Here is a 15,596-nt window from a genome sequence, read left to right as displayed (position 1 = left end):
GTTTACTATACAGCGAATTATCGTCGCACCACCAAATCGAAATCGTCGCTAGAAGCACATGCGAAGTTGCAGCTGCGGAGTAAATTTGAATCTATTTTTTCTGTTGCATCATTAAGCTAATAAAGAGCAACAATATGCACTAATCCAAATTGAGTTGCGACATTTCTAAGTAGGTTAATAATCAATTTTCGCACGTTCGATCACTTCGTATTTCGACCAAAAGCATAATACCACTTCCGAAGTTAGGTCCGATGCACTTTCGAAGTTAGGTCCGACGCACAGATTTGGAGAAAAATCCAACTTCGCTTGTCGAAAACTCCGATTTTCAACTAAATTGAGAATATTTAATGACAAGGAGATAGATGCGCACTACTTCCGAAATGATGCAGAAAACGTCGCGAGTCGGGTCGTGTACCAACCTGAGGATTGCGGACTGAAATTTGACAGCAGCCAGGCTGCTACCAAACCTCCAAAATGATCAGAGTGTGCCTGGATACAAGTTTGGTTCGCTTAGTCACGCTAAAACAAGTGAAACATTTAATGAACACAAACTTTGCCGTCAGATACAAAAACGTTTAAAACGTTTTAACTGTGAGAAAATTATGTGTGAAACTTGCCTAAAGTTTGTAAATTATTCTTCCAAGTCCATAATGACCAAGTCAGCTGAATACAGTAGACGTTCGATAAGTGCAACATGTTTACGTTTCAGTTACCGAATGAAATTCGCTAACTGCAACGACTGACAGCTGTCACACAGTTGTCAATTGCTGTTGGACGCAGCCAGAATGCACTAAAAAACAACGCAATGCAGCTTTAGTGCATCTGAAAAACATCGCAACTCTGTTGACGTTTCGTTTTTGACAGATAGCGGTGCGATAACTGCAAAATTGTTGCACTTAGCGGACTTGCAGTTATAAAGCATTGCAGTTAAACCGTTTGCACCGAGCGAACGTCTACTGTATACGTTCTATTGTAGCTTTTGCTGTAATCGATATGTTTGAGCCTTGGTTTAAACGTTGTGTGAAGAAGTTTATGCATGTACCGTCTACCCCCGTTGGTTTGACCTCATCTAATCTGAACACTTTTTAATTTGACCCCCTCTAATCTGCACATCGTTCAAACTAAAAATGGTTCAAACGTCATTCTGCTCATGGAACGGGGTGAAACGGAACGCAGAATCAAAACAAAACTGCAAAAAGGGTCACCATCAGTGTGTTTTTCGATGCTCACAGGGTTACTAGAAGTTCAAATTAAAAAATGAACCCCGTTGGTTTGCATGAGGTGTCGTTCAAACCAACGGGGGTAGGGGAAGATTCAAATATTACGTCCATCATTTTTTGGGATTTTTAGACCCCCCCTCCCCCCTCTGTCACGCTGTTTTCCTATACCTAATACACGTACTGTCACACTTTTCTAGACCCCCCCCCCCTCCCCCAAATGTTGGACGTAATTTTTGAACGTTCCCTAGACGGTAATTTGAAATTGATCTCCATAGAGATAAGAAACTTTACAACGGGGAGCACTGGAAGAAAGAATGCGTGCTCAAATTGAATGACCAAAAAAGTTGAGTCCGCATCCCTTAGGTAGCAACCAAGGTCGCAACTCAGTTGTGCGACGTCCGGTTTGGTGGCGGCCCGACAATAACAAATCCCTTCCAAAGGAAAAGAACTCACATTTTGTGAGTTTATCGGGAGCGGCATTCTGCCTCAGGTCCTCGGCGTGATAGTCGCGTGTTCTACTCACACCAGGCCCGCTCCTCCACAATTTTGATATTTCGGTGTCATAATGGCCAACTATTCCGAACTAGTTCATTATGTAACTGAAATAAGTTGCATAATTATTATAAAAATAATTGTTATAAAAATAGTTGCATAAAGTTCATAATGCATAATGCAACTTAACATAAAAATCATTTTTTTGCAACTCGTTTACATAAATAATTATTTCCGTGTAATTTCGATAAATAATATTCATCCACTAGTGAACATATTGGATGAATGAAAACAAAAATCTGTGAACGCACTCCACAAAATCCGGTTTTGACACTTGGCAGATGGTGCATCGGTTTTTGTTGTGATTCGCGCTGCAACAGAAAAGTTTTCTAAAATTGTTGTAAATTGTATTTAAAACGCACAAATCAAACTGGTAGGGAGTGGCCGCACGATTGCAGCCAGCTTCCGCAATGGGAAGCGAAATGAAAACATCGAAAGCGGAGCAATTTATCCAGAGTTTGAACGCCAGCAACGCAAAGAAACTCGCCTTTCTTATGGTTCTAGGGTTCACCATTTACCACGGCTTGCTGCATCTGAGATATGGTAAGTGACTTGCATCGCATCTGAATTGCTTATGAATTTCACCAACCGATATGTTTTATACCGTAGGTAGTGATTCCTGTAAGTGGCTTTTGAGCGACGGCCGCTTCAAAGGGGATAAAGAATGGCAACCTTTCGGGTGCATGCTGCATAAGTATACGGAAACGTAAGTGTAATTTGGATATTTACCAGATATATAGGATGCACCCATGAATATGTTTATCCTGAGCCGTTACGTTGCATCGTAGATGTCTACGATTCTTACAAAAATAATGAAGCAACCGGAAGGATCAGTGTCTTATACTAGGGGTTTTCACATCTTTCGGCTCGCGGGGCACATGTTCATTATTGTTGAGGAACGCAGTATATTAAACTTGTCTAAAATCTTTTTCGAGTTTGTACTTCGCATACAGCCTGGATTCGCTGGTTGGAGCAACTGACAACTGATTAAAATGCTTTAGAAAAACGCAAGTAGGAGTGATCTGTCAAACCTCGTCGCGTAAACATCGTTTTTCTCACTGCGTACCGAAAGTTTTTTTTTTTCTCGTTTTTTTGGCGCTCCAAGCGTCCAACCTGGGGAAACCTACTCTCGGAAAGGCCCCGGCCGGTTCAGGGGGAGAGGCTGGATCGTCCGGAACAGCGAATATCCTTATCCGTAAAAATTATGACAAGAGCAAAGTTCGTCTAACCTCAACCCATCAGATAGATGCGATGTTGGGAAGCACTCTTGTGGCTCCAGAAGACCCCGTTTTTCGTTCTCGAAGCAACTCTTGTGGGGGCGGGGAGGTAGCCTCTTCCGAGGCCTCTTCATCACAGTCAACGGCTCCGAGGTGTCCGTCAACTGAAACACAGCAAGGCGTAACTCAACGGCTGGTAATTAATGTTCCCACCAGCAACGCATTCGAAGGCTTGGATAGTGTGCTGATGGATGAATCTGATCCGGTTGATCAACAGAACACTGTAGCTGCTGGTCGTGTGCGAAAGGTACGATGTCCTCCGATATACGTATACGACAAATCGGTAAACCAGCTGAACCAGCTACTGTCCCTGACAAGCATTGAACAGAAGGATTATCTTCTACGAGTAGGCAAAGGCAATGTGCAAATCATCATCAAAACAAAACCTCACTTTGTCGAAGCTGTGGGTCAGCTGCGATCAAATGACGTTCAATTTTTCACACACGGAACGAGCGACGACGTCCCAGACAAATTTGTGCTATCAGGTCTCCCGAAGTACGACATCGAGTCAGTGAAACTTGAATTGGAAAACAACAACATCATACCTACGGATGTTAAGCTGCTTTCGGTATCCAAAACCGAAGACGTTGCATCGTACCTGCTGCAGTTTCCCAAAGGAGCCACAAAGCTCCAAGAGCTCAGGAAAACTAAAGGTTTTCTTCAGTCGAGCACTTGACACTGAAGAAGTCTGTAAGTCACAGACGAAATAGGCCTATCTGTCCGAAGATAAGCACAGTAGTAGAATTAAAAGGAATTTGCTCGTCCTTTCTAGTTTTTCTTTAAAAGAGTTATTCATTTTTTATTTTCTTTTGCAAAAGTAAAGTATTAGTGAAGTGTTTTTAAATTAAACTAGAGTCTGAACTAAAGCTTTGTTCAACGTCATCGTGTTCTGGCGGTTCTACTCACGGAAGAAGTTGGATGCTGTCCAATGCTTCAGATGTCAACAGTACGGTCACGGCATGCGAAATTGCAACTTGCAAGTCAAATGTGTCAAATGCGGCGAGCGGCATCAAACAAAAGATTGTCACCTCCCATCCAAAGCAGAGCTAGCACCCGACGACCCAACAGTGAAACCACTAATTAAATGTGCGAATTGCAGCCAAAATCATACGGCCAATTTCAAAGGCTGTCCCACCCGACTACATTACCTGAAAAAGTTGGAGGAAAAAAAAACTCGCCCGCAACCGGACCGGCGTAATGGCCCTGTGAGACCAATGCAGCAAGCAAACAAGCAACATCGCCACAACTTTCAACCCCTTGAAGTTGTGTCAACGATAAATTCACAAGTAAACTCGTATGCAAATGTAGTTTGTAATTTGTAATTTGTAATTTATTTATTAACACTACGATACCCTGTTGGCAGTAATACCTTATTTCAGGTCAAGGAGATGTAGATGTAGTTAGGAATGGGACAAACCCGTCAACCGATCCGCCGATCGAACCGGACCTATTCTCCGTGGAAGAATTCACATTACTGGCCCGCGAACTATACGTGAAACTTGCAAGCTGCAAGACAAGGGCCTCGCAATTTTCTGCCTTGGCAGAACTTGTCCTTAAGTTTGTCTACAATGGCCAACCATAATTCCCTTAGGTTGCTGAATTGGAACAGCCGTTCCTTAAGGCCGCACGGGACGATGTGTAATTTTTCCTATCTTCCCTCTCTTTCTAACAATTTGCCTCGCAATTTTGAAGAAGCAAATATCAATTTCCACTGCACTGACGTAGCTGAAACTTTAGTCGATTGTGCACCACAAGTGAGCAAATGAACGATCAAATTTCTAGTCAATAATATGAAGTAGAAGTTGAGATTTGCATCTTACTAGCAACAGAGCAATGGCGGACGATTCAACCACCGTCCCGTCCGGCCTTAAACAATAAGGTAGAAGAATTTTTTCACTTTTTGGAATCACACGCCATAGATGTTGCTGTTGTGACCGAAACATGGTTACGTAGCCGTAACTCCCTGTATCATGCCAACTACTCAACGACCCGCCTGGACCGCCAATGTTCGGAAGCAGATCGAGGTGGTGGAGTTGCCATCTTAATTAGAAGAGGACTTCAATTCAACCAGCTGGATCTTTCCACATCAATCGTCGAAGCCGTAGGGGTATCCATAATCACCGAGTCAACGCCAATCAACATCGTTGCTGCATATTATCCAGGATCGAGCAAAAAATCGCATCTGCAACAATTCAGACGTGACATCCGAAGGCTAACACAGTTCGACCAACCGTTTTTCATTGTGGGGGATTTCAACGCACGAAATCAATTATGGAACTGCGCAACATCGAACAAGGCGGGAAAAATCCTTTCCCAAGAGCAACAATCTTCGAACTTCTACATCCACCATCCAGAAAATCCGACTCGTTATCCAACAGGAAGAGGTAGGCCGCCCACTCTAGATCTGGTTCTATCAAACAACCAGGTACAAATGTCTGTTCCTATAACCCACACCGACCTCTCTTCGGACCATTTACCCGTTACGTTCAAGATAAATAGCAGCACTTCCGCTACTCGACCCGAAAATACCTACCGTTGCTACAATAGAGCTAACTGGAACCAGTTTTCTAGAATGGTGAACGACAACATCGACTTAAGCTCTCGGTTGCTCAGTGACCTTGACGAAGAAAGAAAAATAGATGATGCAATTTTGTTCTTTGGCAATGTACTAGCCCGCGCAGAAGAGGCTTGTATTCCACTATCAAATTATAATCACCAAAGAAACATTCTCCCAGATGTGATCAAGCAGCTTATTCGCCTAAGAAATATTCGTCGTCTTCAACATCTACGCACTCGTGATCCCTTGCTAGGTGCGATAGTTGAACAACTGAACGGTATTATTCGCTCCAAATGCGCCGAACATCGATATAGGAATTTTGGTGAAATGCTCAAAAAACTGGATCCTGGATCCAACCAATTTTGGAAAATAAGCAGATGCCTTCGTAACCACGTTAAGTACAACCCACCACTTAAAGTGAATGGAGAGATAATTGTCAGCTCTAACCAAAAGACAGAAGCATTTGCCGCCTCCTTTGCTGCTGCCCACATCAACACACTAGAAGGAGATGCTGAGACGACCTCTCGAGTGAACAGTACCATGGATAGGATTAATCAGGCAGAGTGTATTGTAAATCCAGGTGTTCTAGCCAAACCAAAGGAAATCTTGTCAATCATCCGTTCAATGAAGACCAAAAAAGCTCCGGGCCCCGATGGCATTAGAAACGTTATCCTTAAACACCTTCCGAAAAAAGCACTCGTGGCACTAACAAAGATCCTTAATGCTTGTCTCAGACTAGCTTATTTCCCACTCAAATGGAAACATGCTTCTGTGATTGCCATCCCTAAACCGAATAAAAACATTACTTGTCCCGGAAACTACCGCCCAATCAGTCTATTGAGCGGTTTAAGCAAAATACTGGAAAGACTGATTTTAAATAGACTGAATCGCCACGTCGAAGCAAACAAAGTTATTCCGTACGAACAATTTGGGTTCAAAAAAGGCCACTCCACAATTCATCAACTTGTGCGAATCAAACAAGAAATCAAGCGCAACTTCAGCCATGGGAAATCCACTGGCATGGTGCTTCTTGACGTGGAGAAGGCCTATGACTCCGTATGGCAAGAGGCGGTGGTCTTCAAGCTGCATCAATCGAACTGTCCATTGTATTTGGTAAAAATAATTTCTTCGTTTCTGTCCAATCGCCGATTTCAAGTAACACTCAACGGTTCTACGTCTACTTCGCACCCCATACCGTTTGGTGTCCCTCAAGGATCGGTCTTGAGCCCTACATTGTATAATATTTTTACATCAGATACAATAATGGTTGATGGAGTAGTCTATGCTTTCTTCGCGGACGACACAGCTTTTTTAGCGGCCGACAAGGATCCAGCTCAAATCGTAACTAAGCTACAACATGCGCAGAACAACCTGGAAAGTTATCAGCGGAAATGGCGAATCAAAGTGAATGCTACAAAAACGCAAACAATTTTCTTCACCAAGAAGAGGGCAGCACGAAACCTTCCTAGGACAGCAATAACCACAAACGGTCAACCATCAAATTGGGAAGATGATGGGAAATATCTTGGAGTGATCCTTGACTCCAAATTGACTTTTGCAAAGCACGTGAATTACTCAATTGATAAATTAGACAAAACTATCCGTTGTTTGTATTCACTGATTAATAGGCGTTTAAAATTAGCTGTCAAAAACAAAGCACTGATATTTAAGTGTGTACTTCGACCATTAATGACGTACGGATCACCAGTGTGGGGAAAATGTGCCAAGTCTCATCGCGCTCGTCTTCAGGTTAAGCAGAATAAGCTGCTGAAAATGATCTACGGTTTGGATCCCTTCTTTCCGACATCAGAACTACATCGCTTGTCGAATACGGAATTAATCGACGATTTCATCGAGCGATCAACTAGAACCTTCGTCACATCGTGCCAGATGTCAGCAAATCCTCTTATAGAAGTCCTGGCAAATCAACCACTGTGATCATAGAATAAGTTTTACAAAAAAGTTCTAGGGTTTTTTTTTCGATAGTTTTTCCCTAAGCAGTATAAATAATCAATACGTAAAAAATCCAATTTTTCTAAACAGAAACTGAAAAATAACGCAGCTGAAAGGTAGATCCAAAACTCTGCAAGTGTAACAAAGAGCTATTGTACACTAATTGTAATGATTAAATCAATAAAAGTGAATGTATGTATGTATGTATGTAAAACGCAAGTAACGAGAAATACTGTTACAAAAATAAAAGAAAATAAATTATTATAAAGGATCAACACGTCTCGACACATAGAACCTTATAAATGCACAAACAAGATACATTACCAATTAACACAGGACGACACAAAACATAAATATGCCTTGTTATCTAGATGGATAACTTCCGATCACAGATAATTATTCTAGGTCCATGGTCCATCAGTCATCCTGGAATTGTGTTTTTTTTTTATGGCAGTTTGCCTTTTAGTTGACAGTCTTTGCTGCTGTGTTCATAACTTGGTTTTGTCGAGGAAAACTAATCCTAATCGGGCATCTCGATTCGGGTTTCATGACTACAGTTCTATAAGTCTGTGCCAGGGAAAGATTTACATCTCTAGTACTCGCGGCCCAAAAAGGCCTGAATGTTGGCATTCGAAATGGGATTGCATTTCATGGGCCTCTATGCTGCCAGAACCCTATAAATGTGCATTAATACTAGGGGAATATTTACAAGTTAAAATACAACATTGAACACAAAGAATGCACGAATATTTCAATTAATTCAATTGAATTTATTTTTCTGTAGTCAATAAATAACACTATTTCAAAGAAAGAACTTAACATTAACAAATTCAGAGATTTGGATAACCTAACAACTAAGAACAATTCAATTTCATTAATAGAGACGTATGTACAACATTTAGAAATAGTAGATTTTATAGTAGAATAGTAGAGTAGATTTTTTTAGGGGAAACGTGTTTTCAGAGTGAAAAAACTCTAGATCTCATGATTCTTAACGCTAATATCACAGATGTTCAGGGTGGAGTGCTTCGATGAGCGGATTTGCGGATATCGCATAGGAAGTCCTGGAGGATCTTGTAGCACTTTCGATGCTTGCGTCAATTGGGTTGTTTAGTGAATAAAATATTGCTATTTTCTATAGCCTAATCGATAGAGCTCATTTTTCTGAGTATAACGCGATTTTATTGGTTTCCAATAGCTTCATTTTGATGGTTAAAATAACAAAACAGTTTTAATTTCCGTGGATAGAATGACAGTTTAATCGTAAAATGACAGCTCGACCAGAACAAAAAAATTTCCCCATACAAACTTTAAATGCATTTTAAAAATAGTTCCCGCATTCCAAAAATCATGAAATTTTGGATTTCGACTAATTTTTGGGTGGAGAATCCAATTATAAAATAATCCGGATATCCCTAAAGAACCCAATTGTATCGACACCAGCCAGCTTGTGGAGATCGTCGGTCGGATACCACGGGTTCAGGTTGTTCTGATTCACCTGTAGTCGTTAACGGTGCGATTTGGCGCAGTTGCCCCAAACCGCGGACGCATAGGTTAACATTCGCCGGATGATGCACTTGAGCATCAACAATTTGTTCTTCACGCGCAGCTTCGATCGGCGATTTAGCAAAAAAATATACCGTGTGCGCACCTAACTTTGCGCAGGTCCAAACTTTGCGCATTTTTGTAAAATAACGAAACAAATAACTAAATGTCAACATATTCACCAGTTTAATCATTGCACTAGCATTGTGTAAACATAAACATTATTTGACAAATATTTAATGTCCATAAAATCTTTGTTTATGTTGAATAATAAACAAAAAATACACAAAAATGTCAAAATTTGCCTCGCCTTAACACGGTTGCCAAGAAGTAACTCTACTAAAAATCAACATTTTCCTCGATAAAACTGTGCAACGATGATTAATTTTGCAGTTAATTGACAAAAAAGGTGATATTCTAGTAAAATCAATCACAGTTCGTAAGAAATTTTTCAATTTAATTAGTAAATAATGGTGCGCAATGTTTGGAACCATTATTTGCACTGTGTTCCTAATTTTTGCGCACTTGCAGTAAATGCTTGTTGAACGTGAATACATGACCTATGAACCATTTAAATATTATGTAACACCAGTACTGATAATTTCAGGCCTGCCTCTCCTTCATGTAGCAAATTTTGTATAGAAATTAGTAGAAAATAGTATGAACCGTAGCACTATGGCAGGCACTCTCCATCTGTCTACAATGAGACGTGATTTGTGAACAGTCCTTCATTTGGATTTTACGGCGGTCAATGTTAGGGACGATTCAAATATGACGTCCTCCATTTTTAAGACTTTTAGAACCCCCTCTTCCCCTGCCACCCCGTCACGCTTCATAGTATACCTAATAAAGCCTGTATCCGCAATAATCGGGACACAGAAATACAGCTGTAACTCTGCAATGGATACATTAAAATGGCTGAAACTTGGCCTAATAACATCTTATAGTTTGTTCATTTCACCTACAAAATTTCATGTGAATCGGTGCAGTACTTTTTGTTGTAGCAATGAAAGAGTAAAATGTGCGCCATTGAATTTTGTACAGCCCCTAGTTTGCTTGGCAGCGCTGTAACTTTTGAATTTTACAAAGGAAAAGGCTGAATTTTTGAACACAAACCTCTCCATCTACATTTGTTGCATAGGCAAAATTTAAAAAAAATCGATGTACTATTAACAATTTTATAGTCGAAACATGTATTGGGACTGAACGTAATTTTAGCCCCTCAGACAGCAATTAGTCAGCACCCTTTATTGTTTCAATTGTACTATTGAAAGTACTGTACCAATAAGCATCAAATTTTGTAGGCATAATATACACATAACCAACTACCTTCTGTGAAAATTTCATGAAAATTGGCAGAGATATTAAAAAGTTATGAGTAAGCAAATATCGCACATGAAAAACACGAAAACTTTTCACTGACACTCACCCCTATCAACACCAGTAGTTTTTAAACCAATTGATCATAGTTGATGAAATTTTGCAAGAAAGTGTCTCTGTAAGTATCATAACTGCTAACGAAATTTCATAATTGAATCACAGAACTTTTAACTGTACCGTAAAAGAACCATCTATTATGCGAATGAAAATTGGTCATGATTGTACGAAATGCTTAAAACCTCGTCTGTTTGTTTTTCATCCACAGTTAAAAGTAATGCATCGATTTTAATGAAATTTGGCACAAATGATAAACATAAACCAATGAGTTCTCAGTCAATTTTTTGGCCAATTTAACCGATTCATTACGGAGCTAGAGCCATACTTCGCTGTCCTGATTATTGCGGATACAGGCTTTACATGGCATATCACACTTTCTCAGACAACCCCAGCCCCCTCCCCCCAAGGATGGACGTCATATTTAAATGACTCCTTATTGTTCCTATCCGTAACGATCACTTCATTTATCAGGAAGCTTTTACCTTTGATCTTTAGCCACAGGAAACAACCCCTCATGAAGTTTGGATTGTTCACACGGTAGGTGCCTAGTACGAACCGCAGACGAAATCAAGAACTCCGAAGGCCTCCGTTCCCCCTCACTCGTAGGACAAAATATTTCAACAAAGATCAATTAAGGGCACACTACCTGATCTGAATAACTTTAGTTTAATGGGCAAACATTAAATAATAGCATTTTTGATTACTTTTTTAAGCAATTCATAGCATGCGCAAAGTTAGGCACACTATGCGCAAAGTTAGGAACAATCGAAGATTTTGTGCGCAAAGTTAGGAACAAGGCAATGAACTAGTTTTTCTATTTCAAGTATTTTTTGGTTAATATTATGATTTTTTTATATTGCAGACTCAAAGAAGGATCATTAGTCTATCGTATGAGCATGTTGTTCATGATATATTTTGTTTGTTCGTATTTTTTATAACGACTAGAAATTTGATTTTTCTTAACTGCGCAAAGTTTGGTGCATACACGGTAGGGCTTCGGTCGACCGATCCACCTTTCCAGCGATGTAGTTAACGTGTTTATCGAACATTTAAGTAACACAAAAATTGGTCAAATAAGGTTACGTTGCATTTCTAGAATAATCAAAATGAAAGAATAAACATTTCTATAATGGTTGTTTTTTAGTGCAATATGATCTAAATGTAATATATTGCGCTACATACACTATACCAAGTGTTGCGAAGATATTCTTTCGGAGTTCTCGTAAGCAGAAACTCGCAATTTGAAGTCTGTTCAGCTCAAAGCTATAAATAATGTTTTTATTACTATCAAGTTCAGGTTACTATTTCAATGTTTGTACTCACATTTTAGTCTCCGACTGAGTTCACTTTAACCAATTCGCAAACAGAGACAAGATATGTTTCCCAATTCTACAAACAAGATTTCAATTAACATCAATACTTCAATAATATTACATTTAATTTACCACACCTCAAATCACTAGTATCCAAAACAAAGTCTCAATTTACCGTGCTTTCAATTTTGCATATCATCTTTACTTATGATTGTGAATCAACCATTTGAAGCACTTCCTCCTCTCCTCTTCTTGGCGTAACGTCCTCACTGGGACAAAGCCTGCTTCTCAGCTTAGTGTTCAATGAGCACTTCCACAGTTTTTAACTGAGAGCTTCCTCTGCCAATGACCATTTTGCATGTGTATATCGTGTGGCAGGCACGAAGATACTCTATGCCCAAGGAAGTCAAGGAAATTTCCTTTACGAAAAGATCCTGGACCGACCGGGAATCGAACCCGTCACCCTCAGCATGGTCATGCTGAATACCCGTGCGTTTACCGCCTCGGCTATATGGAGCACTTATACCAAGAATATCTTCGAAACTCGAAAAAGTTAAATTGAACAGACAGCATTTCTGTCCGTGCATACCTCCTTATCGGAGTCGTGCTATTCAAGAAGAGTTATATTATATTATATTATATTATATTATAATATATTATTATATTATTATATTATATTATATTATAATACTATATTTGGAGTTGGCAAATAACCTCGGGAGGTATCTGCTCAATGTAGCTGAAGTCAAAAGAACAACAGTAGTTGCTCAAAGATCGATTCTGTGATTGTCTTTAACAAAAAATATAAGAAAATTCAAACCTTCATCTTTCAGAGACACCAGAAAATGCTTCCGATATTTGGCATTTTGGGGCAACCAGAACCATTTTGTGTTTATCGGCGACGTACGTGTGCGATCTCTCTACCTGGAGATGATTAATCACCTGAAGCCCAGGGATGCGGACAACGCTTCCATACAGTCAACGCAGAGTAAAACGGAAAATCTTCAATTTGTGGACTACAAGCTGCGGTTGCACATCAACTACATTTACGCCAATGAAGTTTCCAAAACAATGATCGATGAGTTTCTTAAGTGGCAGCACGAGGATGATCCGCCCAGTTTGATCGTGGCCAGTTGCGCCTATTCAACATTCCATAATGGCAATGTTACCAAAGAGGTGCAGAAAGCCTTTGAAAAGAACTTGACCAGAATGGTGAAACCAATCGATAGTTTGGTGGCGAAAAAATCCAAAGTAATTTGGAAACTGCAGGACCCGATCGATCAGGATCGACTTAATGACGAATGGAAGAACGTACAAAACGAGGATATCGATCGCATCAATCAAGTAGTTTACGATATCTTGAGCTATTCGGATGCCAAAATTTGGTCTTCGTCGAAGATGATTGCCTCCGGACTGGTGGACGAGTTCGTTGATGGCAACAAACTCGGTGTGCTGGCCCTGAAGCACGATATACAAATCTTGTTGAACATGTATTGCAACGATTACATGAACTATAATGATGGAACGTGCTGCAGTAGTGCTGAAACGTATACCATCATCCAAGTGGTAACGTACGCTACCCTAGGAGTGTGGTAAGTAGTTTTTCAGATTCTAATTCATGACTTTTAATGGTCATTGGCGTAGCTTGTATTTTTTTCTAGAAGGGACCCAGAGAAGGACTGATACGAAATGATTTTAAAATTTAAAAAGGGGTTAAGTAAAACATTTAACAAATTGAGAACTGCCTCCAATAACTGTTAGCTTATCTACACACTTCCCACCCCAAATGAAGTCTATTTCATATATATTTTTTATAATCACGAAAAATGTCCAGTTACGCCAATGTTAATGACTGATTTAGCTATTAATGCAGTGTGTAATAGATATAAACAACTACATATGCTTTACTCACAGCTTGACGATTGCTTCCGCAATGATCGTCCGGCGCTGGTTGCTGAAACTTCGAGGCGTAAACATCTACGTACCGCTGAGCCAAACGGCTACCGGCACCTCGCCTGCTGCAGCGGATTCGCAATCCCCGATCATTGCCCTGGCATCGCTGGCCATCATTATGGCATACTTCTACCTGTGTGATCGTACCAATTTTTTTATGAAGGAGAACAAATACTACTCCGAATTCAGCTTCTGGATTCCAGTTGGGTATGTGTTTGTGCTGGGACTTTTCTTCACCGAAGATAGCAAGTTTACCAAGGTTCTGCACCGTGACCAAACCGACGAACTGAAAGGTTGGATGCAGCTGGTTATTTTGATATACTACATGACGGGAGCTTCGCACGTGCTTCCTATTTACATGCATATAAAGGTGCTCATCAGTGGGTATCTATTTCTCTCCGGATATAGTCACTTTACATATTGTTGGCAAACGGGAAATAGCGGACTAGTACGATTCCTGCAAGTTATGTTTAAGATCAATTTCCTGACAGTTATTCTCTGTTTATGTATGAACCGTCCATATCAATTCTATTTCTTTGTACCATTGTTATCGTTTTGGTATTGCATGGTATACTTCATGTTGTCAATTCCACCAAGAATCACTGCCCAGAGTTCGGAGAACAACGCGTATCAATATCTGTACGTAGTATTGAAGTTTGTCTGCATGCTGAGCGTTATAACAGTGCTCTACATGAGTGAAGTATTTTTTGAGCGGATCTTTGTGACCCGGCCGTGGAAGGCGCTGTTTGTAACAACGGATGACGATATTCATGAATGGTGGTACCGTTGGAAACTTGACCGTTATACAATCACATACGGAATGATATTTGCTGCCATTTTTCATATCGCCCAGCGGTATTACTTTTTCGACGATAATAACCATGGGAATCTGTTCTCCAGACGAATATCCTTGACATCGACTCTAGCAGCTATCGCCGGAATAGGCTTCTACACGACGTGGACATTTTTCTGTCGAAACAAACAAGACTGTGAAGAAATACACTCGTACGTAGTGTTCATCCCAATTGTCGGATACATATTGCTGCGTAACATTTCCGGCATGCTTCGAACGCGCTATTCAACGTTTTTCGCTTGGTTTGGACGTATTTCGCTAGAATTGTTTATCTGCCAGTATCACATTTGGCTGGCAGCGGATCGAAACGGTGTTCTGGTGCTTCTGCCAGGATTCCCCACTCTTAACGTTTTGATAACGTCATTCATATTTGTATGTGTATCTCATGAAATTCATCGTCTCACTACCGTTCTATTGCCCTATATAGTACCAAACGACTGGAAACTGGCGCTACGCAATATGCTGATTTTTATTGTTGTACTTATCCCTATTGGGCGCTATGACGGAATGATTTAAAGAACCTAAAACATTGATTGTGCATTACATAAAAAATTTGAACTCAAGATCTTTTTATGTTTAATCTTAAGCTTAGTCAACCAAATTAAAATTATCAGTCGATACTAAATAATAAAAATAGTAAAAAGCAAAAAAAAAAAACATGAATTACGTTTGTTGTTTGCAGCTGTAGAGGTCTATCACAAACCAAAACTGCATTCGGCCAACCGGTAGGCGTTGCGGTTCAGTATGGTGTTCAACGATTCCTGTGATACCTGGCGTTCGTTTCACGGGCGTCCTGACAACTCGAAAGTGGCGCTAAGTCGCATCGCGTTCTATCTATTCTCCGATGGCAGTGTGCAGGCGTATTTCTTTTCAAAGAATCGGCTTTATGAGAATAGGGCATTTTTTCATCGAAAAAAAAATGTCATGTTGTTGACA

General features: G+C 40.2%; 1 protein-coding gene across 1 annotated transcript; it reads left to right on the top strand.

Moving 5' to 3' along the window:
* Positions 1-2,033: 2,033 nt before the first annotated feature.
* LOC115266519 (N-acetylneuraminate 9-O-acetyltransferase) lies at positions 2,034-15,317 on the top strand. The gene is made up of 4 exons (XM_029872774.2): positions 2,034-2,315; positions 2,382-2,478; positions 12,688-13,446; positions 13,769-15,317. Exons 1-4 carry the CDS (start codon positions 2,183-2,185, stop codon positions 15,174-15,176), a joined length of 2,397 nt encoding a protein of 798 aa, XP_029728634.2. The 5' UTR covers positions 2,034-2,182; the 3' UTR covers positions 15,177-15,317.
* The last annotated feature ends 279 nt before the right edge of the window (positions 15,318-15,596 follow it).

This window comes from Aedes albopictus, chromosome 1 (genome assembly GCF_035046485.1).
Source record: "Aedes albopictus strain Foshan chromosome 1, AalbF5, whole genome shotgun sequence".
Lineage (NCBI taxonomy): Eukaryota > Metazoa > Arthropoda > Insecta > Diptera > Culicidae > Aedes > Aedes albopictus.
Note: the sequence above shows the minus strand (reverse complement) of the source record. Positions and strands in the feature narration are given on the sequence as shown.